At 42.1% G+C, this 25,749-nt stretch overlaps 2 protein-coding genes and 1 long non-coding RNA gene across 3 annotated transcripts; 2 read left to right on the forward strand and 1 right to left on the reverse strand.

Moving 5' to 3' along the window:
* Nucleotides 1-749: 749 nt before the first annotated feature.
* On the forward strand, nt 750-9,521 carry LOC121990021. The gene is made up of 3 exons (XR_006114411.1): nt 750-781; nt 9,210-9,292; nt 9,502-9,521. It is a non-coding gene; the product is annotated as an uncharacterized LOC121990021 (long non-coding RNA).
* Nucleotides 9,522-17,636: 8,115 nt separating this feature from the next.
* On the forward strand, nt 17,637-20,003 carry LOC121990859 (protein LIFEGUARD 2-like). The gene is made up of 4 exons (XM_042544920.1): nt 17,637-17,651; nt 19,383-19,467; nt 19,562-19,719; nt 19,797-20,003. The coding sequence occupies exons 1-4, from the start codon at nt 17,637-17,639 to the stop codon at nt 20,001-20,003; spliced, it is 465 nt and encodes a 154-aa protein (XP_042400854.1).
* Nucleotides 20,004-20,180: 177 nt separating this feature from the next.
* On the reverse strand, nt 20,181-22,674 carry LOC121990023 (terpene synthase 10-like). Its single transcript, XM_042544290.1, has 7 exons — nt 22,413-22,674; nt 22,054-22,327; nt 21,586-21,973; nt 21,172-21,390; nt 20,953-21,091; nt 20,625-20,870; nt 20,181-20,539 (listed from the first exon to the last, which is right to left on the reverse strand). Exons 1-7 carry the CDS (start codon nt 22,644-22,646, stop codon nt 20,246-20,248), a joined length of 1,794 nt encoding a protein of 597 aa, XP_042400224.1. The 5' UTR covers nt 22,647-22,674; the 3' UTR covers nt 20,181-20,245.
* Between the last annotated feature and the right edge of the window lie 3,075 nt (nt 22,675-25,749).

The raw sequence follows: 25,749 nt of genomic DNA on the forward strand, positions 1-25,749 counted from the left end.
TTTCCAATGTTTTCTTGAATTGCTTGACTTGACCTTTCAAGTTGGAGTTTTCTTCCTCAAGTTTTGCTGTCAAATACCGAAAATAGGCGAATACTAATAAGGGAATTTTCCGGAATTTTTAGAAATTTTTCGGGAATTTTTCGGAGCTCGTACGGACGAGTTAGCGGGGATAAATACGGGGTCGGGAAAAAGCCTGTTTAGGCGACCCGTTTAAGCGAGGAAATGTTTATTTTATATTCCTTTTTCTTTTTTTCCTTTATTTCCTCTCATCCTCGCCGATTCTCTCATCCTCGCCGAAAACTCCCTCTTCTCTTCTTCTCTCACGCCGAATGCCCTAACTGCCACAGCAGTTTCTTCCTTTTCTTCACCACAGAAGCCGACGCCGACCACAGAAGCCGACGCCGATCCCAATCGCCGGTGCCCTAGCCTCTGCCCCGACTCCAGCGACGCCGACTTCTTCCTCTGTGCCGAGCCCTAGCACTGTGCCCCTTTTTCTTCTTAGCCTCTCCTCCTTCGCACACCGTTGAGCGTCGCCCGACATCTACTGGCACCGCCCTTTCCCCTCTTCGGACCTGCACACCGACGTTGAACCACCGGTCACAGGACCACCAGAGGCGATCGCTCTTCCTCTGGCCGGCACTTGAGCCGTCGCCGGTGCCCTAGCACCTTGGTTACCGCCGTCCCTCAGTCCGAGCAGAGCCGACCCTTTCCTTCTGCCATAGCCAAGCCTCACCCCTCGCATGAGTTGCTGCCTCGGGTTCTACCGAGCCTTTGGTTTAGGGTAAGTTGTTGGTTTAAAGACTGTGAATTTAATGTTAAGTTTTGATTCACAGAGGTGAATGTATTGACTACGAATTTTGGGTGTTTGATTTATAGGTCAGTGGTTAAATATAGTACCAGCCACAGTTTTGGCAACGGGTGCATCCTCGACAAATTAACGACAAAGTATACGGATTTGGGTGAGTTTTGGAATTTGGTAAATTGCAGGCTTGTGATACGTTTTGTGGTGAATTAGAATTTACATGGTTAAATGTTGTTCACCTTGATCGTTAGGGTTAATCTGAACGAAGGAAATATTTAGGGTTTTGCTCTGAATTGTTGTTAAGGATTTTATTTAGCTATTCGTTTGGAGTGTAGCTAAATAAAAAGATTTATTTGTTTGATACAGGACTTTGATTCGAGACGAGTATCTCGATTTGTCGGACTGGACCATTTCGATTGGAGGCAGGTACTTTTGACTTATTGTCTTTGATATGCTTAGTAATGAAATTAACATGTTGCATTAATTGTGTTTCTTATTTGTTTCGGTTAATCACTGCCCAATACATGTTACCTGTTTGATTGGTTGTTTGTTTGCATCTCGCATTGATCTCATACCTGATTTTTCATGCTCATGGGTAGTGATATAACCATGTTTCACATGTTCAGGACCTAGGTTTGATACCTTATTGATCAGTATATCTTGATATGATTTATTCACTATGGTGCCCATTGTTATATGTCCAGAGGTTGGTTTAGTATATTACCATGCTTAGTGACATGTACCATTTGCAAGATCGCATGCTGTGCGATAGATTGCTCCATTATTGTTGAGCACATTGCCAGTTTCATCACTGTTCGGTGCTCCGTTGTGACGCTCATGGGTAGCGTGACCTGATGGTAACGTCGGTTTGGCTCTTCTAGTGCTCGTTGGTCCGCTCATGGGTAGTGTGTGTTGCACGTTAGAGATCCCTCCCGTCATACTGACTGGGAGATGAGAGCATTATGCTCCCCATTTATGATTTGGGGTAGGAGTGCGTGTGTACCGACAGCATCCGTCCACTCGGTCACTCATCGGGGGTAGTGATGCAGAGTGCACGTTGTCACAACTCTACCCACTCGGTCCCACTTTTGTTATGAGTTGGTCGAGTCCGGGGTGACCATGACATTGGCATCATATGCATGATGCATTTATTGTTTGTGATTGTGTTTGCTGCATTTATATGTTGCATATTGTTTGGATACCTATGTTTGACATGCATACAGGTCTTCTATACCTTTCGGACTGTTTGTCCTTATACCGGGTCCTGGTTAGTACAGATTCTCTCCTGTCTACTTCGGTTTGCATTTATCTTTATTTTTATCAGGAGACTGTACGCATGATTAGTGCTAGGTGTTATTTCTTTACTTTTCATATCAATTGTACCTGCTGAGTGTTGGACTCATCCCGCCTCCATTGTTGTTATTTTCAGGTTGATGCTGTCAGGAGGGAGTTCCAGTCGCTAGTCCCCACTGCACGTAGTGCTAGACCTCTGCTAATCATGAGATGTTATTTTTAGTTTTCTTTATCAGACTATGTCTTAGTCTTGTATTGGTTTTATTTATGGATCTTGTATGGATTCTTATCGTTTGATGGATTTTTGGTATGGTTTGGATATGTTTTACTTCACGCCTGCCTGGATGGCAGAAGAGGTAAGTTTGTCGGATTTGTGTTTTACGAGTGTAGTTGAGTAGGGTGGTTTTCGAGTCAGAGTATTACTGCTTTGTTTGATTATATATAACTGTGTGGATGTTTGTGTGGTTGTGTTATATTTACATGTTATTATTCCAGCTGCATGTGGCTGAGGTATATGTGGATATGTAGAAAGTTTCAGATTGTCCGCCGTACAGGGGAGATGCTGTCGAAATTTATTCGGACAGAGACTCCTCCGGGGCGTGACAATTTATTTGGTATCAGAGCTAGGTTTTGCGATTTTTGTTTTCGTATTTTGGATATTTGGAATAACCTGATACCAATTTATTTGGTATCAGAGCGCCAGAGTTCGGCGACGCTTGTTGGATTTCCGAGATTTATCTGATACCAATTTATTGGTATCAGAGCAGGGTTATGATACCTGCTTTTGGTGTTCTGGAGATTTATCGGATACCTGTTGTTGGTATTCTGGATATTTGGGTTAGTCAGGTTTGCGAGTCAAACTGGGCATTTTCGGATTTTCGATATGGTTATGTTTCGGATTTCCGTTTCAGATTTATTTAGATTTCTGCCGATATTCTCGTTCGGAATTTTGAGATCAAAAGTTGGGGACTGGACAGCGACGGAACATCTCCAGACAGGAAATAGGTATGATGTTTATTTTATGATTTTTATACTTGTAGTAATATCTGTAATTTAATTTAACAGATATGAGACGATCTACTCGTATTGCTGCGAGACGTGGTGCTGGACGACCACGTGCGAGGACCACGGGATCTCTGGATATGCCAGAGATGCCCACTGTTAGTGAGCCTGTCAGTCTGGGAGCGTTGGGCTCTCAGACTCCAACGGCTCCTATAGAGGTACCTACCTCGGTTATGCCGAGTGTACCTATCCCTACTGTAGTTCCGGTACCATCAGGGGTACCATTGGCGTTCTCGATATCTGCTCCAACGCAGCCTACGGCGTACTCGGCACCACCACCACCTGGACCTACAGTGTACCTGACATCAGTGGCATCTGTGCCCCCAGTGCCTACAGTAGCAGCAGTTGCTCCACATTCGATACCATTACCTACCGTACCTCCAGCTGCGGCCACCTATGTTCACCCTACAGTACCACCGCCGACTTATGCTCCAGTTTATTCAGCAACACCGGGAGTACCTCCTCCGGTTTATTCCGCGGTACCAGCCAGCTCCTGCAGTCGTCCCGACACAGCACACTGATATTGTCGCTGCACGAGCTAGGATTCCAGCACTGGCTGAGTCGATGATGACTCGTTTCACTCTTTTCCGCGGAGATCTTGATCCCAGTATGGCTCTGTCATGGATAGAGACTATAGAGCAGACTTTCTTCTATATGGCTTGCTCCGAGTGGGAGAAAGCTGGCTGCCTACCATTTATGGGATGAAGCTAATGCAGTGGATTACTTTCTATTATTGGTGGCGCAGCGTCACGTGGACCGAGTTGAGAGGCTTTTGAGCGCTTCTTTCCTTGTCTTATCGGATGGCTCGTAAGCGAGTTTTATGAGTGCGGCGGAACAACTCGATGGACCGAGTATATCTTTGAATTCCGGTTGGCTAAGTTTTGTCCAGAGTTAGTTGCGGAGGACAGAACTCGCATGATGCAGTTTATTCAGGGACTGGATGGTTATCTGCATGTACGGCTTGCCGGTTTAGGGATCACATCTTACTCTGATGCACTAGATCGAGCTTTGATGATAGAGTTAGCTCAGCAGACAACATATCCGGACAGGAAAAGGAAGCATACGGGTCAGACATCAGGGCAGATCCAGCAGACACAGGCGACAGGACAGCATCAGAGTAGTCGCAAACGGTCAGGTCAGAGTTCTTCTGGGGTATCGCGTAGGCCTCAGAAGTCAGGACAGTCTTCCTCAGGACGTTTCCGATCCTGCCGCGTTTCCGGTCTCCTCGGCAGGATCGGAAATAGTCCACCAGCGATATACAGTGTTTCCGATGTGGTTCCAGAGACCACATCACTTCAGCCTGCACTTTGGAACAGTCAGTTTGCTTTTATTGCAAACTGCCTGGGCACCAGAGCCGAGATTGTCAACTGAAGGCTCAGCACACGGCTTCCGGAGGGTCAGAGCAGAGGGAGAAAGCTCAATCTTCACAGCGTCAGCAGGGAGCAGCTCCCTCAGCAGCAGCATTTGGCATGCTTGGACAGGAGTACTCCAGTGCTTCTGTAGCACCCCAGAGTTTTGTTCCAGGACCTTATTATCCGACTCAGGGGCAGTACCAGACTCAGTCCCAGCCAGCTGCACAGTATCAGTCACCATCCTCTCAGTCTTCTTTGGCACATTGTCCAGCAGCGCCTCAGTGGCAGGCTTCTGCCCAGCCGCAGCAGCCGTTGGCAGCGTTATCACCTCCTCCTCCGCCAGAGACTGGACGTGTTCATGCGATTACCAGAGAGGATGCGCAGTGAGCCGACGGATCCATTTTCCGTAGTATGATTTCCATTTATGCATTTTCCGCTGATATATTGATTGATACATGTAGTTCGTATTCTTTTATATCCCGTACCTTTATGCGGGAGATTGGTAGATTGCCTACTTTTAGACTGCAGTGATTGACCGTCTCCCTACCGTCCAGTGATACATTAGACGTCAACCAGGAGGTCAGAGGTTGCCCTTTAGACTTTGGCAACATGATACTTACGGTAGATCTTTTAGTATTGGAGATGGTTGAGTTTGATATCATTCTTGGCATGGATTGGCTGTCAGTATATCATGCTACCGTTGATTGTCAGACGAAGGTGGTCACCTTTCGGCCTCCGAACCAACCCTCGTGGAGTTTCACTGGCATCAGAGATGACGGCATATCGATTATTTCGGCGATTCAGGCTCAGAAGCTGTTGTCACATGGCTGTCAGGGTTTCCTATTATCTTTGATTAGTACAAACGACAGCAGTAGTTCGCAGCTCTCCGACGTTCCAGTAGTCCGAGAGTATCCGGATGTGTTTCCAGAGGAGCTACCTGGTTTGCCACCTAGAAGGCCAGTGGAGTTCGCTATTGAGCTGATTCCGGGAACTGCACCGGCATCGAAAGCTCCTTATCATATGGCACCAAAAGAGTTGAACGAGCTGAAGGTTCAACTCCAGGAGCTTTTAGACAGGGGATTCATTCGCCCTAGTGTTTCTCCATGGGGTTCTCCGGTATTATTTGTCAAGAAAAAAGACGGCACCATGAGGTTATGTATTGACTACAGACAGTTGAATGCAGTTACCGTCAGAAATAAATATCCTTTACCACGGATCGAGGATTTGTTTGATTAGCTCAGAGGTACATCAGTGTATTCTAAAATTGATCTGCGATCCGGATATCATCAGTTGAGGGTTAGAGACTCAAATATCCAGAAGACAGCTTTCCGTACGAGATACGATCATTATGAGTTTTTGGTAATGCCATTTGGGCTTACCAATGCTCCAGCGGTGTTTATGGACTTGATGAACCGCATCTTTCTGGAGTATCTGGATCAGTTTGTTATTGTTTTCATTGATGACATATTGGTCTATTCTCATTCCGAGGAGGAGCATGCACAGCATCTTCGTATAGTCTTGGAGACTCTTAGACGGCATCAGCTGTACGCGAAGTTCAGCAAGTGTGCATTCTGGTTATCCTCAGTCGGTTTTCTGGGACACGTGGTCTCTAGCAGAGGTATTTCAGTTGATCCTCAGAAGATCGAGGTTGTCACCGGTTGGGAGCAGCCGAAGTCAGTTCAGGAGATCCGTAGTTTTCTGGGATTGGCTGGATATTACCGACGTTTTGTCAAGGGTTTCTCGCGTATTGCTATGCCATTGCCACGTCTTACCAGGAAAGGCGTGAAGTTCATGTGGACAGAGGATTGCGAGACCAGCTTTCAGGAGCTGAAGCGGAGATTAGTGTCGGCTCCAGTTTTGGTTTTACCTTCTGGAGAGGATGGATTTGTACTCTTCACCGACGCGTCTCTACAGGGTTTGGGCGCTGTTCTGATGTAGCACGGCAGAGTAGTCTCTTATGCTTCTCGTCAGTTGAAGGAGCATGAGAAGAACTACCCAGTTCATGACCTGGAGTTAACCGCCATCATTTATGCATTGAAGATTTGGCGCCATCACCTGTACGGCATTACATTTGAGATTCTCACTGACCATAAGACTCTCAAATACATTTTCACTCAGAAGGAATCTCCGACAGAGGAGATGGATGGAGTTCCTGAAGGATTACGATTGTACCATTAGCTACCACCCGAGTAAAGCTAATGTGGTTGCAGATGCACTCAGCAGGAAGTCCAGAGGGACTTTGGCTTGCCACCGGACTTCAGTCACGGACTTGATTCAGAGTTTTTCTGAGTTAGACCTTGAGGAGCAGGGATCTACAGAGCAGGGTATTCTTGTTACTATGGTTGCTCAGTCGTCGATCAGGACGAAGATCCGAGAGGCTCAGGCTGGTGATCAGCATTGTCAGTTCGTTGGCAGTCAGATAGCTTCCGGGCAGCAGACCGAGTTTACACGAGACGAGGAGGGTATTATATACTTTCGAGGCAGATTATGCGTACCTCAGTCTCATCCGGTCTTACAGGAGCTACTTCAGGAGGCACACCACTCTCGATTTGCGATCCATCCCAGCGGGACCCGTATGTATCGAGACTTGAGGCGTTCCTATTGGTGGAACGGCATGAAGAAAGACATCACGGATTTCGTAGCTAGATGTCTTGTTGTCAGCAGGTGAAGGCTGAGCACCAGAGACCTGCAGGGTTACTTCAGCGGATTCCTATTCCTGAGTGGAAGTGGGATCACATTACCATGGACTTTGTGGTAGGGTTGCCGAGGACACGACGAGGTCACGACCCGATTTGGGTAATTGTTGATCGATTAACCAAATTCGCGCACTTTTTAGCGATTCGGAGGACTGATCCCCTGGATCGATTGGCAGATCTGTATTGTCGGAAGATTATCAGACTACATGGTATTCCGTTGAGTATCATTTCGGATAGAGATCCACGGTTCACGTCTCGTTTCTGGCAGAGTCTGCAGCAGGCCTTGGGCACACAGCTCCGTTTTAGTACAGCTTTCCATCCACAAACAGATGGACGGTCATAGCAGACCATTCAGACTTTAGAGGATCTGCTGAGGTCATGTGTTATGGATTTCGGAGGCAGTTGGGAGGACCATCTGCCGTTAGTAGAGTTTGCTTACAACAACAGCTTCCATTCGGCTATCCAGATGGCACCATTTGAGGCGTTGTATGGTAGACCTTGTCGGACACCCATCCTCTGGGATGAGGTTGGAGAGGCCCAGTTGTTGGGACCTCATAGAGTTCAGCAGGATGCAGAGTTGGTCCGTACTATCAGACGGAGGATGTCAGAGGCGCAGGATCGCCAGAAGAGTTATGCTGATCGGAGACGTAGACTGCTAGAGTTCTCAGTTGGTGACCATGTATTTCTGCGAGTTTCACCCACGAAAGGGGTGAAGAGATTTGGCCTCAGAGGTAAGCTAGCTCCGCGGTATATTGGCCCTTTCGAGATCTTGGAGAGGATCGGAGCGGTAGCTTACCGGTTAGCACTACCACCGTCCCTGGCAGGCGTCCACGATGTATTTCACGTATCGATGCTGAGGAGATACGTGCCAGACCCGACGCATGTGCTGGCAGATATTCCAGTTCCAGTTCAGCCTGACATTACTTATGAGGAGGTTCCGGTACGGATTCTCGACCGGAAAGAGCGTCAGTTGCGGAACAAGACTATCCGGCTGGTTAAAGTCGGATGGCAGCATCATTCGGACGAGGAGGCTACTTGGGAGCTCGAGGATACGATCCGAGCTCGATATCCCATCTTTTCACTTGAGGTATGTGGTTTAGTTTACCGTTCAGCATTTATACTCTTTACTTGTTGTTAGTATTTGCTGATGGTAGATAACAAAATTTGGGGACCAAATTTTTATTAGTGGGGGAGAATGTAAAATATTGAAAATATGCTAATATTAATAAGGGAATTTTCCGGAATTTTTGGAAATTTTTCGGGAATTTTTCGGAGCTCGTACGGACGAGTTAGCGGGGATAAATACGGGGCCGGGAAAAAGCCTGTTTAGGCGACCCGTTTAAGCGAGGAAATGTTTATTTTATATTCCTTTTTCTTTTTTCCTTTATTTCCTCTCATCCTCGCCGATTCTCTCATCCTCGCCGAAAACTCCCTCTTCTCTTCTTCTCTCACGCCGAATGCCCTAACTGCCACAGCAGTTTCTTCCTTTTCTTCACCACAGAAGCCGACGCCGACCATAGAAGCCGACGCCGATCCCAATCGTCGGTGCCCTAGCCTCTGCCCCGACTCCAGCGACGCCGACTTCTTCCTCTGTACCGAGCCCTAGTACTGTGCCCCTTTTTCTTCTTAGCCTCTCCTCCTTCGCACACCGTTGAGCGTCGCCCGACATCTACTGGCACCGCCCTTTCCCCTCTTCGGACCTGCACGCCGACGCTGAACCACCGGTCACAGGACCACCAGAGGCGGTCGCTCTTCCTCTGGCCGGCACTTGAGCCGTCGTCGGTGCCCTAGCACCCTGGTTACCGCCGTCCCTCAGTCCGAGCAGAGCCGACCCTTTCCTTCTGCCATAGCCGAGCCTCACCCCTTGCATGAGTTGCTGCCTCGGGTTCTACCGAGCCTTTGATTTAGGGTAAGTTGTTGGTTTAAAGACTGTGAATTTAATGTTAAGGTTTGATTCACAGAGGTGAATGTATTGACTACGAATTTTGGGTGTTTGATGTATAGGTCAGTGGTTAAATCTAGTACCAGCCACAGTTTTGGCAACGGGTGCATCCTCGACAAATTAACGACAAAGTATACGGATTTGGGTGAGTTTTGGAATTTGGTAAATTGCAGGCTTGTGATACGTTTTGTGGTGAATTAGGATTTACATGGTTAAATGTTGTTCACCTTGATCGTTAGGGTTAATCTGAACGAAGGAAATATTTAGGGTTTTGCTCTGAATTGTTGTTAAGGATTTTATTTAGCTATTCATTTAGAGTGTAGCTAAATAAAAAGATTTATTTGTTTGACACAGGACTTTGATTCGAGACGAGTATCTCGATTTGTCGGACTGGACCATTTCGATTGGAGGCGGGTACTTTTGACTTATTGTCTTTGATATGCGTAGTAATGAAATTAACATGTTGCATTAATTGTGTTTCTTATTTGTTTCGGTTAATCACTTTCCAATACATGTTACCTGTTTGATTGGTTGTTTGTTTGCATCTCGTATTGATCTCGTACCTGATTTTTCATGCTCATGGGTAGTGATATAACCATGTTTCACATGTTCAGGACCTAGGTTTGATACCTTATTGATCAGTATATCTTGATATGATTTATTCACTATGGTGCCCATTGTTATATGTCCAGAGGTTGGTTTAGTATATTATCATGCTTAGTGACATGCACCATTTGCATGATCGCATGCTGTGCGATAGATTGCTCCATTATTGTTGAGCACATTGCCAATTTCATCACTGTTCGGTGCTCCGTTGTGACGCTCATGGGTAGCGTGACCGGTGGTAACCGCGTCGGTTTAGCTCTTCCGGTGCTCGTTGGTGCGCTCATGGGTAGTGTGGACGTGTAGCACGTTAGAGATCCCTCCCGTCATACCGTACCGGGAGATAAGAGCATTACGCTCCCCATTTATGATTTGGGGTAGGAGTCGTGTGTACTCCCCTGATCATCCACACTCGGTCACTCGTGGGTAGTGATGCAGAGATGTCACAGCTCTACCCACTCGGTCCCACTTTTGTTATGAGTTGGCTGACTAGCGTCAGGGGTGACCATGACATTGGCATCATATGCATGATGCATTTATTGTTTGTGATGGTGTTTGCTGCATTTATATGCTGCATATTGTTTGGATACCTATGTTTGACATGCATACAGGTCTTCTATACCTTTCGGACTGTTTGTCCTTATACCGGGTCCTGGTTAGTACAGATTCTCTCCTGTCTACTTCGGTTTGTATTTATCTTTATTTTTATCAGGAGACTGTACGCATGATTAGTGCTAGGTGTTATTTCTTACTTTGCATATCAATTGTACCTGCTGAGTGTTGGACTCACCCCGCCTCCATTGTTGTTATTTTCAGGTTGATGCTGTCAGGAGGGAGTTCCAGTCGCTAGTCCCCACTGCATGTAGTGCTAGACCTCTGCTGATCATGAGATGTTATTTTTAGTTTTCTTTATCAGACTATGTCTTAGTCTTGTATTAGTTTTATTTATGGATCTTGTATGGATTCTTATCGTTTGATGGATTTTTGGTATGGTTTGGATATGTTTTACTTCACGCCTGCCTGGACGGCAGAAGAGGTAAGTTTGTCGGATTTGTGTTTTACGAGTGTAATTGAGTAGGGTGGTTTTCGAGTCAGAGTATTACTGATTTGTTTGATTATATATAACTGCGTGGATGTTTGTGTGGTTGTGTTATATTTACTTGTTATTATTCCAGCCGCATGTGGCTGATGTATATGTGGATATGTAGAAAGTTTCAGATTGTCCGCCGTACAGGGGAGATGCTGTTGAAATTTCTTCGGACTGAGTTCGCATGTGGCTGAGGTATATGTGGATAGTAGCCAAGTGAGAGGCTCTCACTTGGTTACCAGGATTCATAAACTCTATTACTTAAGCCTGGAGGTCTAGAGTTCGAATCCTGGGGGAGGCAAAAATCCACTGCCAGGGGTGGAAAGTCCTAGTGAGTAACAGCATGGCCAAGGGTCGTCGGTCGACGACATGAGAGGTCGCCAAATGAGCCGACGACATAAGGGGCCGCTAGTGGGCCGCCGCAAGGGCCACCCAAGAGGCCAAAGGGTCGGGTCGTTACAATAAAAAGACGGCTTTTTATTGTAACGACCTCTCATGTCGTCGACCGACGACCCTTGGCCATGCCGTTACTCACTAGGACTTTCCACCCCTGGCAGTGGATTTTTGTCTCCCCCGGGATTCGAACTCTAAACCTCCAGGCTTACGTATTAGAGTTTTTGAATCCTGGTAACCAATTCCGAGGTCTTGGCCCTGGTAAGACTAAGGTCTTTATCCTCATAGGACTGGAGGCTCACTACCTCAGTCTCTATTAGAGAGCGCGCATAAGATGGTACTAAGCCTGGGCCCAAAGAAAAAGAAGAAGAAAGAAAAAGAAAAAGAAGAAGAAAGAAAAGTAAAAGTAAAAGAAATTAAAAGATTAATTTCAAGTATAAAGCTATAAGTAAATGAAACAAGTACCACCTATGTTTAGAATCAACAGAAGTTTAGTTTCTTTAATTCTAAGCATACAGCATGAGTTTCATTACTTTTCTTATCAGTTTAGTGAGCATGTTTAGTTTTATTTCCAGTATTCAGCTTTATTCTGGTATATCATGAGTATGCAGTTTATTTGAGTACTTTGCTATTAAATGAGTACATGTAGCTTTTCTTTTAGCATTTCAGTTTCAGTATCATTTGTATTTTTATGCACTTCGAGTTTTTGTGAGATAGTTTAGTATTTACTAAGCGTTTCGCTTATAGATTTCTTTTTCCTCCTACTGCAGATAAAGGAAAAGCTAAAGTATGAAAGGAAGGCGACAAGGTGGTGGTGATGAAGGTGTGTGATGGCTGGACTATGGGGAGATCAAGAGTTTGTTAAGGAATTATCAAGACCTTTCTATTTAGAGTTCTTTTAGTTTAAATACTATTATAAAGTTGGGATTGTAATTGAGTTTATTCCGTACTTGTAGCTTGATATGTCCTATTGTTGGAGTTAGATATTTGTTTACTATTGCTAGACTAGTTTTCTTTTACTTACTGTGTTATTATTACTGCGTGGGTGTGGAAAAATATGTTCCAGCCACCTGTGGCTGTGTATATAGTGTTTGTATTGTTGATTTGGTCACCGGTACAGGGGAGACTCTGCCGAAATTTTTTGGTAGGAATTCCTCTAGGGTCGTGATAAATCTAAGTGTCGCTAATAATAGCATAAGTGACACTAGTGAGTAGAGTAGTAGTTAGGTAACGGTCACCCTTAGAGAGTAGTAGTAAGAAGAGCGGTTGTTACAGTTGGTATCAGAGCAGGTCTCATTCTCCAGCATCACACACACATCAGCATCAACCTTGCCGTCTTCAAGTAAGAAAGTATTTAAATTCTTTCTTTTATTGCTTTCCTTTTTATTAACTATAGTACAGAGTAATTACTTATGAGTACTTAAGTAAGATAGAAGTTATTGTTTCTCCTTTCTTGATCCATATATATATGTATGTTAGAAGGGTTAGATTAGATATCAAGCCTTTTCCTTTGCATAATTAGATGGCAATAAGAGGACGCCCCCGTACTGCCCATACTGAAGAACCAGCTCAAGAAAACAAAGTTCCCAGAGCAACTGAGCCCAATCTTTCTGAAGTTGTGGCTCAACTCCAGAAACAAGTAGCAGACCAGTAGTAAGTAATTGCCAATCTGATGGCAAATCAGCAATCAGTTCCTCCCCCTCCCCCAGCCATCACTGCGGAGACTCCAGTGGTGACTAAAGTCCCATCAGTTGCCCTGGAAGTCGCCACAACACCTAGAAGACAAGAAGCATCCCTGATACAGTGGCTAAAGCTGAAACCAGAAAGTTTCTCAGGCACGACTGACCCTGGGATGCCCAGGCTTGGTTCAAGACACTTGAGAGCACAATGGAGCTTCTTGACTGGCCAGAAGTCAAGAAGGTTAAGTGTGCCTCTTTCTGCCTATCTGGAGATGCTTGTATGTGGTGGGAGCGAGTTAAGAGTAAGAGAACAGTCAACCAGATTAGCTGGGTTGACTTTGAGATAGAGTTTTACGAAGGATTTTTCCGTCAACGGATCACCAATAAACTTTATGAAGAGCTTATAGAATTTAGACAAGGTGACCTACCAGTAGAAGAAGCGGTCAAAAGATTCAACAGGCTAGCTTGCCTTTACCTAGAGTTAGTAAGTACAGTGAAAGAATGAGTCAGACTGATGCTCCAAATGCTGAGACTAGAAATAACACTTAATGTGAGTAGTGAAACTCACCGACCACAGATTGGTGAAGAGCTGGTCAGCAGGGTATTAGTGAGTACTATCTGAACAGCATCAAGAAACGCAACACAAGTCAGTCAAGATCGAGGACAAGACAGTGGGGAAACAGGGACCCCAGTCAAGTAATCAGAACTAGAAGGACAAAGATAACAAGAAAGACCCAAGCAGGAAGACGTTCGGGTAGTCTGTGAATATCCAAAGGTATTTCTAGAAGAGCTACCTGGACTACCTCCCAACAGAGAAGCGGAGTTTGAAATTGAATTGGTTCTTGACGCTAGCCCAATTTCAAAAGCTCTGTACCAAATTTCTCTAGCAGAGCTAAAAGAGTTACAAGAACAATTTCAGGAACTACTTGACAAGGGTTTCATCCGCCCTAGTCATTCACCCCGGGGAGCTCCAGTGTTGTTTGTCAAGAAGAAGGACGGATCTATGCGGATGTACATAGATTATAGAGCTCTGAATCAAGTGACAATCAAGAACAAGTACCCCCTTCCCAGGATCGACAGCCTATTTGATCAGTTGAGAGGGGCGACAGTGTTCTCAAAGATAGACCTGCGCTCTGGGTACCATCAGCTGAAAGTGAAAGAAAGTGATACACCCAGAACAGTTTCCAGGACCAGATCTGGACACAACAAATTTGTAGTCATGCCTTTTGGAGTGACTAATGCAACTGCAGTCTTCATGGACTTAATGAACAGAGTGTTCAGATAATACCTTGACAAGTTTGTCATTGAGTTCATCGACGACATTCTAGTATATTCCAGAACCCTAGAGAAGCATGACACGCACTTGAGGATGGTACTGCAGACCCTTCAGCAAAAGCAATTGTATGCTAAATCCTCAAAGTGCGAGTTCTGGTTAGAGCATGTGGCGTTTCTAGGTCACATAATTTCTAAAGAAGGTATTCAAGTAGATCCAGCCAAAATAGAGGCGGTCACCGACTGGAGTAGACCCAAGAATGTCAGGGAGATCAGAAGTTTCCTTGGTTTAGCTGGGTACTACAAGAAATTCATGGAGGACTTTTCCAGGATAGCCTCTCCTCTACCAGCTCTCACCAGAAAGAACAAGAGGTTTGAATGGTCAGATAAATGTGAGCAAAGTTTTCAAGAGCTCAAGAAGAGATTGACCAGTGCTCCCATTCTGACTGTTCTAGAGAGTGACAAGAGTTTTGACATCTACAGTGATGCTTCCAAGATGGGCTTAGGAGATGTACTCATGCAAGAAGGAAAAGTTATAGCTTATGCTTCCAGACAACTCAAAGACTACGAGAAGAACTACCCCATTCACGATCTTGAGCTGGCAGCTGTGGTCTTTGCACTGAAACTCTGGCGACATCATTTGTATGGAGTTCAGTGTAGAATCTTCACAGACCATCAGAGTCTTAAGTACTTTTTCACTCAGAAGGACTTAAACATGAGACAACGCAGGTGGCTAGAGTTGGTCAAAGACTATGACTGTGAAATTCTCTATCACCCAGGCAAAGCTAACAAAGTGGCAGATGCACTAAGCAGAAAATTCAGTGCATCCCTGATGTCTTTGTCATCATTAGCCCTACCACTGCAGAAGGAGTTGCCAAATTTGGTATGGAAATTATTTATGGGCAACTCTCTGCATTGACTTTAGAGTCGACCCTGCTTGAGGATATACAAAGAAAGCAAAGTGAAGATCCAGATATCCAGAAGATCAAGCAGGGGATACAAGAAGAAGATACAGAGTTTCGATTATCAGACAGTGCAGTTCTTTATCAGAGGAACCACCTTTGTGTCCCCAATGATGAGGAATTAAGAAGGAAGATTTTAGAAGAACCTCATAGCACACCATACTCCATGCACCCTGGTTCTACCAAGATGTAACAAGACGTGAAACAGAGGTTCTGGTAGTCTGGACTCAAAAGAGACGTTGCTAAGTATGTCAGTACCTACCTGACATGCCAGAGAGTCAAAGCAGAGCACCAGAGACCAGGAGGAGTTCTACAACCTCTTCCAATACCAGAGTGGAAGTGGGAAGACATATCCATGGACTTCATAACAGGTCTCCCAAGAACCACAAATGGATATGATGCGATAAGGGTAATAGTGGACCGAATGACCAAGTCTGCCCATTTTCTAGCCATCAAGGTGTCCCACTCCATAGAGTAGTTGGCACAACTATACGTTAAGGAGGTGATCAGACTTCATGGAATTCCTAAATCTATCGTTTCTGATAGAGATGGGCGCTTCACCTCTCACTTTTGAGAATGTGTTCAGATTGCACTAGGCACCAAATTCAAGTTCAGCACAGTCTTCCATCCTCAGACTGATGGACAGACAGAACGAGTAAATCAGATGTTAGAAGATATGCTCAGAGCTTGTGCGCTAGATTTAAAGGGAAGTTGGTGCAAGTATTTATACTTAGCTCAGTTTGCCTACAACAATAGCTATCAGGTCACCATCAAGATGGCACCTTATGAGGCGTTGTATGGCAGGAAGTGCAGATCACCCATTTGCTGGCAAGAAGCAGGTGAAAGAAAAGAAATGGAAGTGAAACTGGGCATTTAGACAGAGCTGATAGATGAGACTCCTCAGGCTATTCCGAAGATCAGACAGAGAATTGAGACTGCCCGGAGTAGACAGAAGAATTATGCTGACACGCGCCGTAGGCCACTAGAATTCCAAGTAGGAGATTTAGTCTTTCTTAAGGTTGCTCCTATGAAGGGAGTGATAAGATTGGTAAGAAGGGCAAATTAAGTCCTTGCTATGTAGGACCTTACCTGATCATAGAGAGGATTAGGAAAGTAGCTTACAAGCTGGATTTACCACAAGACATGTCAGCAATACATAATGTATTTCATGTCTCTATGCTAAAGAAGTGTCTCCACGACCCAAGCCAAGTGATTCAGCCTCAGTCAGTGCAGATCCAAGAGGATCTTAGTTATGAGAGCAGACCTACACAGATAGTGAACAGAGCAGTCAAGAGACTAAGAAATAAAGAAGTGTCACTAGTGAAGGTCATCTGGCAGAACCAGAAGCACGAGGAAGTCACTTGGGAGCGGGAGGACAGTATGAGACAGAGATATCCAAAGCTATTCTAAGTTCGAGGATGAACTTTTTATAAGGTATGGGGGATTGTAACGACCCAATTTTCTCTATTTCGAGTTCTAAATATCTTCAAAAACATTTAAAATACTTTTAAAATATTCTAGAAATTTTTTAGAAATTTTTAGAGTATTTTTACGTAATTTTTGGAGGTCGTTTAGTATATTTACAAAAAGAAAGAAGTTTTGACCAAAAATGTGAAAATTGAGAATCGAACCCAAGACCACTGGCCGAACCCGACTTAACCAAACACAGCCAACCAACCGAGCTACGAGTGTTTTGTTAATAAGTATGAAGCGAGAAATATATATGTTATAGTTGATAAATAAACCCCTAGTTTTAAAAAGACCTAATTTCTTTTCCCCGAGACCAAAACCTTTCCTACCTTTCTCCCGACGCGTGCGATGGCGCTGTGCTTGCGCAAAGACGAAGCCGAGTTAGGGCTCTTCCTCCGACGGCCGGCGAGGGGGTTTTTTCGAGAATCCTTCTCATCCTCGTGACCTCCTCGACGTGGAGAGCACGTAGACGCGAAGAAGGTGCTGTGATTTTGAGTCTCGCCGAACCCTAGCAGCCCTTTCCTTCGGCTGTAAGTTCAAGAAAGCATTGTAAGTACTACTCACCTGTGGTAGGAGTTTCTCCGAACTTTTGGATTTCGTTTCCTTGCTTCCGGATCTTGCTGTGCCAAATAGAAGTATATGCTAGGGTTTGCGTTTGCTATGCTAAATTGCTGTGTTAAGGTGTGCTGTACCGAATTTGCCATGTTAGGGCATTAGGTTTTCGGATTTTTATGCTAGGGCTTCCCTTTTGAATAATCTAGGGTTGCTGTGTTGAAATTTCTACGTTAGTTTTCCTTTAGAGGTTGCTGTGCAGAATTTACCACGCTAAGTTACTGTGCCGAAAGTTTCTTGCTTGGGTTGCTGTTGAACAGGATTATAAGCTAGGGTTTTCCCTTTCATTCCTTACCTTCCGTAGCATACATATTAAGCATGCTAATTTATGGTTTGAGTTTAAATGTATAGAAGGAGTTCATTTTAATTCTTAGCAAGTAAGCGCAGTAAGAAATGTTTAGATTACCTGTTATGCTGTTTCCTGCTGTAAGATACAAATCAGTGGCGTAGCTAATCTATAACATTTGCTAGGTATGCTAGTTATTGTTGAGTTTAGTTCTTTTCTAGAAGGTTTGCATGATCTAGATTGCAAATCAAAGTGTGTAAACAGGTTCTATTTATGCTTGTTGATTTTTGAGAATTTCGATTGTTCACTTTGTAGTATTAGTGTTTCATCTCGCTGCCATGTATAAGAATGGGATCAGTATCTTCCTTGCAACTCAAAAAGGCAAGAATAGCCTTTATTTAAAGTATACAGTATAGAATAGCATGAGCAGTATTAGCTCTTAATTCTGTTTTATTTGCAGATTTTTAGTATCCATATGTGCAGATTTTTATTAGCCATATGTGCAGATTCATATATGCAGATTTTTTTTATTAGTCATATATGCAGATTTTATAGTGTTCATTTGCTATTATTGAGCACGTGCAGCTTTTAATTGCCATGAGTTGAGCATGATCAGTTTTCCTTACTACTAGATACACATGAGTAATTTCTTTAGTTTTCATTTGCTATTTTAACAAGCATGAGCAGCCAGGTATTTAGTGGAATGATTATGTGCCCTATTAAACCTTTTTAGAGGATTATGAGAAGTTATGAGTAGAGAAAAGACCAAGGTCTAATTAGAAAAGATAACAAGTAATTTAAAGTAAGAGGCTAGTACCCGACTTCCGAGTATGTCGTTAAACAAATCCAAGTGACCAATTCCGAGGTCTTGGCCCTGGTAAGACCAAGGTCTTTACCCTTATAGGACTGGAGGTTCGCTACCTCAGTCTCTATTAGAGAGCGCGCATAAGATGGTACTAAGCCTGGGCCCAAAGAAAAAGAAGAAGAAAGAAAAGTAAAAGTAAAAGAAATTAAAAGATTAATTTCAAGTATAAAGTTATAAGTAAATGAAACAAGTACCACCTATGTTTAGAATCAACAGAAGTTTAGTTCCTTTAATTCTAACCATACAGCATGAGTTTCATTACTTTTCTTATCAGTTTAGTGAGCATGTTTAGTTTTATTTCCAGTATTCAGCTTTATTTTAGTATATCATGAGTATGTAGTTTATTTGAGTACTTTGCTATTAGATGAGTACATGTAGCTTTTCTTTTAGCATTTCAGTTTCAGTATCGTTTGCATTTTTATGCACTTCGAGTTTTTGTAAGATAGTTTAGTACTTACTAAGCGTTTCGCTTATAGATTTTTTTTTTCCTCCTACTGTAGATAAAGGAAAAGCTAAAGTATGAAAGGAAGGCGACAAGGTGGTGGTGATGAAGGTGTGTGATGGCTGGACTATGGGGAGATCAAGAGTTTGAGGAATTATCAAGACCTTCCTATTTAGAGTTCTTTTAGTTTAAATACTATTATGAAGTTGAGATTGTAATTGAGTTTATTCCGTACTTGTAGCTTGATATATCCTATTGTTGGAGTTAGATATTTGTTTACTATTGCTAGAATAGTTTTCTTTTACTTACTGTGTTATTATTACTGCGTGGGTGTGGAAAAATATGTTCCAACCGCCTGTGGTTGTGTATATAGTGTTTGTATTGTTGATTTGGTCATCGGTATAGGGGAGATTCTGCCAAAATTTTTCGGTAGGAATTCCTCTAGGGCCGTGATAAATCTAAGTGTCGCTAATAATAGCATAAGTGACACTAGTGAGTAGAGTAGTAGTTAGGTAACGGTCACCCTTAGAGAGTAGTAGTAAAAAGGATGGTTGTTACAATTAGCACCATCCCTTAAAATTTTTTTTACTCGGAATTTTTACCGTCTCCATTTGCTTCGCCGTCGGGTTGACGTGTGCCTACACCAGCGGTACCCTAAAAAAAACATCTTTTTTCTTAACATCTATGTGCTCAAAATCGCACATTTGCTACCAGATTAACATGTAAATCTACTCGGCGAGCAGGAAAAGTAATTCTGGAGTCGGTGATCCTCACGGCGGTAGTGGTTGTGAGCCTCACCCTGTACACCTTCTGCACGGCTTTCAGAGGCCACGATTTCAGCTTCCTTGGACCATTTCTATTCTCCGCCATCATCATACTGATGCTCTTTGCTCTCATCCAGGCAAGTCAGCGATTGATCAAGCTTATTTTTATCGCAAAGGTTTGACTTTCGACGACAATTCTTTTTTTTTTCTGCAGGTGATATTCCACTTGGGAAAGATATCGACTATGATTTATGGAGCTATCGCCGCAATTATATTCTGTGGATACATAATCTATGACATAGATAACCTGATCAAACGCTACTCCTACGATGAGTACATTTGGGCAGCGGTGGCGCTGTACTTGGACATCATCAACTTGTTCTTGTGTCTGCTTACTTTGTTCACAGCATTTGAAAGTTAATTAAGGAAGAACCAAGGAAGCCGCAACAATGCGCTGTTAGTACTCGAGGTCAATGTTCAAAGCCGTATCTTGAATCGCTTGTAATGGAAATGTTGTTCTCAGAGTTTTCAGAAATCAGAATGGAGCTTTAAATGCCAAATTTGTTGAAGATGATATATAAAAATAGAAAACGTTTAATTTATTTAATTCAATAATACTTTATAGATCCCTCTATGAGGGTACCATTTATATGGAAACTCATTCTAGATTTGGATAGGTTCGAGTAACAGCGAGATAATTTGAGTCTTAGTTTCACCATCCTCCTTGCCATATCCATCCCCATCTTGATAAAAAAACTGTGCTGCCCGAGGGATGTTAGCTGCTATATTCTTGAAATACTCTTCTAATGGAGAATCCCAATTAAGAGATCCATTCACTTCTTTCCAGTATTTTCTTATCAATTCTCTCATCTTCCTCCTCGCCACTTTCTCTGAGACACCTTTTTCGAGCATGTAGCATTGAATGCACGTCGCCACGTCGCCTCTTTCCATCTCATGCTGTAGTAAGTTAATGTTGTTTGATTCCAATTAATGTATATTGGTATGTATATATATATATATATCCATATATATATTTACTTACCGTGGAAGTGCCCATATCGTCGTAAAGTCGGAAAAGTATGCCTGAGGAGCGTGTGATCGCATGGTAACTGGAGAAATTTTTCAAGGCCTCTCCATTTAAGTCTTTGCCTGCACAGTAAGCAGTAAATAGAAGGAGTTGATTAGAGATTGACATCCATCCATTCTCCAAGTAGACTTGGAGCTCGGGCGTTTGGCCATGGTGGAACCATTTTGCTTCCTCAAAGTATGCTTTGCATAGATTTCCCCACTGAAAATTTATTCCAACAATTCATTCAGTAATAAAGAAGATGATGAAGAAGAAGAAAATTGAAATAGTGTTTATAATTTACTGCTATCTTGAAGTCTGGCACAATGTCCAAGCCCTTCTCCTTCATCACACGATAGCCTTCTTCGTGCACCAAGTTGAAGATGGCAAAGAAACATAATTTCATGTACTCTGGAAGCTTGTCCATGGCTGTTAAGTCCCATCTGCAACAAAACTCGCTCGAGCTTAGATAGTTGAGATAAGCATGGCTTGATGAATGATGATGATGAATGCGCGCTCTCACCTGTTGACGGCATCAGTGAAGAGCTGGAGTTCATCCAGGGTTCCATAGACATCGTAAATATCATCATACAATGCAATTAAAGATACTGTCTTTGCTTCAATCATTCTGCATCTCCGACTATCTGGTTCATAAGAGAAACCAAGTGCCCACGTGTAGTTCTCGAGTAATCTATCTCTGAAAAATGGCAGCTTCTCTGGAAGCCCGAGCTCTGACCACCATCTGCATGTAAAATGGAATTAAGCTTTGAAATTGTTATTGGATATACTCGTACAAGTTTTGATATACAGAGGCAGTGCTTCCTATCAATGAAAGGGCATCACAAACACTTGTAGTATCTGTTGTTGTGATGCTACGAGTATGATATATAAAACTCATCATTCTTTTGCAAGTTTGATTAGTTGCTAGTTAATTTACCTGGAGAGCTCTCTGAGGTCACTCTTGTACATGTCCTGAACCAGATTGAAGTCGAGCTTAGCAAACTCCAGAAGGAGAGGGTTGACGGTGTCGTCGCCACTGCTGCATGCTTCAATGAACCACCTGTGCTGCACTCTCTCCAACCGCCAATTCAGTGGAAGTTGCAGCGCACGGGCCACCTGTTCTCTGAGACCGCCAGCCTCAGCAACAGATCCCCCCTCCATGAATCCTTTCAACTGCTCTGTTGCAAAATCCATGGCTTCCTTCAGCAAAGTCTCTCCTTCCTTCTCGAGGTAGGAAGCTTCGTACAGACTCAGAAGCCCTCTGATCTGGTTCTCACAGCGAGCTTCAAAGTTTCCATTCTCGTCTCTAAATGTCTCGAACAAATCTATGTTTTGCAGACAGCAACAGACATGCATGATCACAACTGAGAAGAGATTGATTAATTAGTGATCATCGATTAATTACCTTGGGAAACAGAGAAGCCATTTGCTCTGAGGAGCCTGAAGAGCAGCGCTGTGGCATGGAGATCGTCCTTCAGCTGCGAGCTCACATGGTCTAAAGAAGCATGAAGACGACTTAAAACGTCTGCAATCTCGTCTTTGAAGTGGTAAGCCACGCCGAGCTGTTGCAGTTGGTCGATCAGTTGAAGCTGCTCTGCTACTTGCTGCTTCTCGCGTATCAGATTCCTGGTCTGCTCCTTCAGTACGTTTATTCTCTCGCGTTTCTCTTCTTGTTGCACCTATACACAAAACAAAACAATTACAGGTTACAAACAAAAATTTCGAAGACCGACGACGACGACGACTGTATATACACTCACATACCGTGGAGGTGTTCGTGAGGGATTGCACACGCTCGTCCGTCCATAGGCTTGGCTGATAATTCCCCGACCTCCGCAACGGAGCTACATGACTAGTGGCACTGCATGATCGGGCCTGCAGAGTTCGCCGGAACATCTGTAGGCCTCGATGCTCGACAGCAGCGACGATCATTGGGCGACGAGGGAGGATGGATATCATGGGAGCAGAGACAGTAGTGCTGGTATAGTAGAGAGACATTGTTTGATTATTAGCTATTTCCAAATTTGTTTGCAATCAAAAATAATTTGGTGAAAGGAGAAGAACAAGTGCAGCATATATATATAGCAGCGCACAATTGTGCCTCACGTCGAGTTAAAAACTCATTAAAAATATACATTGTTTAACATGTCGAAGTTAATTAATAATGCCGGTTTAAGAGATCAAATGAACAATTGATGACGCAAAAGTACAAATAGAGAGATTTCATCATACTGAATCATTGTTTGTCTTGTAGTAATATAATAATATATCTCATCTCGCAACATATAGTTTGTGTTCAGTTGGAAAATTAAAGAACCATCCAAATGATTATTAATAAAAGTTTTGAAGAATTATCATAATGAAAATTATAAATGATGAATTAATTAAGATCTTAACTCTTCATATTTTTTTTAAGTTCAAATGACGAATTCCTTCTCGATTTCTCTCTTATCAACTTCTTCTTCGTTTTCTTCTATCAAAAGAGATTGGTAGTGCTTCCAAGATTTTATCGATCCAAGAAACTAGCACCTAATGGATCATATCGAGTTTGTGATCTAATGCGCATGGATACCACTAGAGGAGTCACACATGGGGCTCTTATCTGTATGTGATATCATTCAAATCTATCGAGGATTCAAGATACATTTTTATGTTATTTTGTAAAATTATATATACCATAAAAAGATTTATAATTTAATGTATATGTTTTACTTCGCTCCTAACCTAGCAGATTCTCTCTCTAAAGTTAAGCTAGGCACTTGAGGATAATTCATCAATTTTAGTTTTTTAATTTTTAAATTGTTTCATTACGGTAGAAGTAAAAATAAAAGAACTTCAAATCTAAAAATGTAAACTTTGATGATGTTTCTTAATATAAAATCGAGGGTAAAGTAAAGAGAGAAATTTTACCCACAAAAAAAAAAAAAAAGGTTCCATAGCACGGCAATATTGATTTATCACATAACCTACTGATGCAAAAATATATGTATATTTTCAAACTCACTGTTGACGAGTGATTTTTTAATAAAAACAATAACACGACCTTTTTAAAAAAGGACAATAAAAGTATAAAAAATTAACATACCAATCAGGTGCGAATCGATTTGATCAACCAACAAATTGATGGCTTTGACTTCCTTATGTCATCGTAGGCAATGGGGATTAGAAATTGACCGTTGTACTTAATGCAGGTTGATACCTGTAGATGAAATTAGATATAAAAACAAACAAACAGAAAGGCAACACTATTAAAAACAATGAAGATCATAAATTCTAGAAGAATTTTATTTTAAAAAAAATGCCCATGATATTTTGAGAGAATACATTAATTAAGATATATTTGATTCAAATTATTATATATAATTTTGATTATATGATTATCAAATAATCATATAATTAAGATTATGAGAAATAAAATATAACCAAATGTTATTTGGTTCAATCTTGATAATACAATAAAAATTTATTTGTTTGAAGATTTTAATAAATAATCTAATTTAATATTTTATTATATTACATTCCATTACAAAAACTAACGATACATAATATTTTTCTTTTTTTCATATTTTTCTCTTATCCGAGTATATTTTGAATAAAAAAATTCGTTAATCCCGGAATTAAGAAAAATCTCAGTTTTTCGAGATTTTTCGATTCTAGATTTCATGTCCCTTTTGCGACGTGTCAAACATGGAATATTATTCAGAAATCATCGATTATCTAAATCAAACAGGATTTTCATTGATAACCTTAAATGAATAATCAAGATTATCAAAAATATCTCTCAACAAAACGTACCAATGTTGGCAATTCTAAAACTCTAGCAAACAATTTAAAAAGGCAAATTTTGAGGTGTTTAATTAAATTTATTCCATGATGATCGATATATGAAAAAAAAAATGAGCTTAAAAATTTAGATATGGTTCTTAAGTTATTCCGTATTGTCTATCATTATTGAGTTTAATTTGTCAAGTCCAGTAACTCTTGAATACTAAGTAGCATTTCTAGGGAAATAACCTTCAAGTATGACTAGGCAATAACTTCTAGTGAGGATAGCGTCGAAAACATTGGTGTCAAATGTCTCCCTCGCCATTTGGACCGTTCGGAATGTTACCTTGCAATGTGAGGATATTGTATATTAGGAATTGGTCCGATCGGTGATTGTGGCAGTCCTCCTGATAAGTCAAGTTTCCTGAGAAGCTAAGATAAAAGTGCTTTTATATTGCGATTGGCTGCTTCTCGTATATTATACAGTGAAATGACTCAAAGTAATTTAAATACCAAGGTTTAATGATATCAAATATGCATTGGATCTGAAATGGCTCTTTCCAATCGTTCGATTAGCAAAAATAGCAAATATGCATAAAAGAAAAGGAAATCAACATGTTAATTATCGCTAGTTGTCTCTGGTATTTTCTTCTACATGTTACAAGCAAACATAATTAAGTCAGGTTAATAATACACCAGAAGTAAACGACAAGAAGATTGGAATTGCTTTTATTTATTACAAGAAGTAAACCAAGCCTCCATAAATACTACATAACAACAAATAACTATGATAATTAACAACAAGAAGCTTCTTCAACAAATATTATTTTATCAAGGACTTAACATCTCCTTTATAAGGAAAAATAATAATATTTAATAGGAAATATCCCCTATTAATATTAGCTTGCTGCTCTGGATGGTCGACAATGTAAATATCAAACTTTGTCCTCACAGTAGTTCATTCATAGTAAAATGATGGAACCAACAAGAGGCAAGGGCATTGCTAATACACCATGACACTGGAAGGGTCGGTGTTAATAGTAGTACCACTGTCAGGGGCTTTTGTCAATTTTTGTAAGTTCAGACGAGTCGGCATCGATTGAATGTCAGCTTCAACATCATCCATCTCGCACTAACCCAATCCTAACTCGGCCAAAGTGCAACGCCCCTCGACCAAACTCAGCAGACTCATAAGGCACCTCGACTCAACTGCATTCGCCGTAGGCAAACTAATTAAACATGTCAAAACTCAGTTTCGAATGAACTCAAACAGCTTGTACTCATCCAATCCAAATAAGAGCTCACATTGTCATCAAATCCTACAGGTAGGATTTTG

The sequence above is a fragment of the Zingiber officinale genome, chromosome 6B (assembly GCF_018446385.1).
Source record: "Zingiber officinale cultivar Zhangliang chromosome 6B, Zo_v1.1, whole genome shotgun sequence".
In the NCBI taxonomy this organism is placed as follows: domain Eukaryota; kingdom Viridiplantae; phylum Streptophyta; class Magnoliopsida; order Zingiberales; family Zingiberaceae; genus Zingiber; species Zingiber officinale.

What these genes read in the sequence shown, in the direction of transcription:
- LOC121990859 (XM_042544920.1), top strand. An exon ending in GACGTGTGCCTACACCAGCG is followed by an intron (nt 19,468 to 19,561) that starts GTACCCTAAAAA and finishes CTCGGCGAGCAG; the next exon opens with GAAAAGTAATTCTGGAGTCG. An exon ending in TGCTCTTTGCTCTCATCCAG is followed by an intron (nt 19,720 to 19,796) that starts GCAAGTCAGCGA and finishes TTTTTTCTGCAG; the next exon opens with GTGATATTCCACTTGGGAAA.
- LOC121990023 (XM_042544290.1), bottom strand. Translation starts at nt 22,646, where the DNA reads ATGTCTCTCTACTATACCAGCACTACTGTCTCTGCTCCCATGATATCC. An exon ending in TGGCTTCTCTGTTTCCCAAG is followed by an intron (nt 21,974 to 22,053) that starts GTAATTAATCGA and finishes TGCAAAACATAG; the next exon opens with ATTTGTTCGAGACATTTAGA. An exon ending in TGCCAGACTTCAAGATAGCA is followed by an intron (nt 20,871 to 20,952) that starts GTAAATTATAAA and finishes ATAAATTTTCAG; the next exon opens with TGGGGAAATCTATGCAAAGC.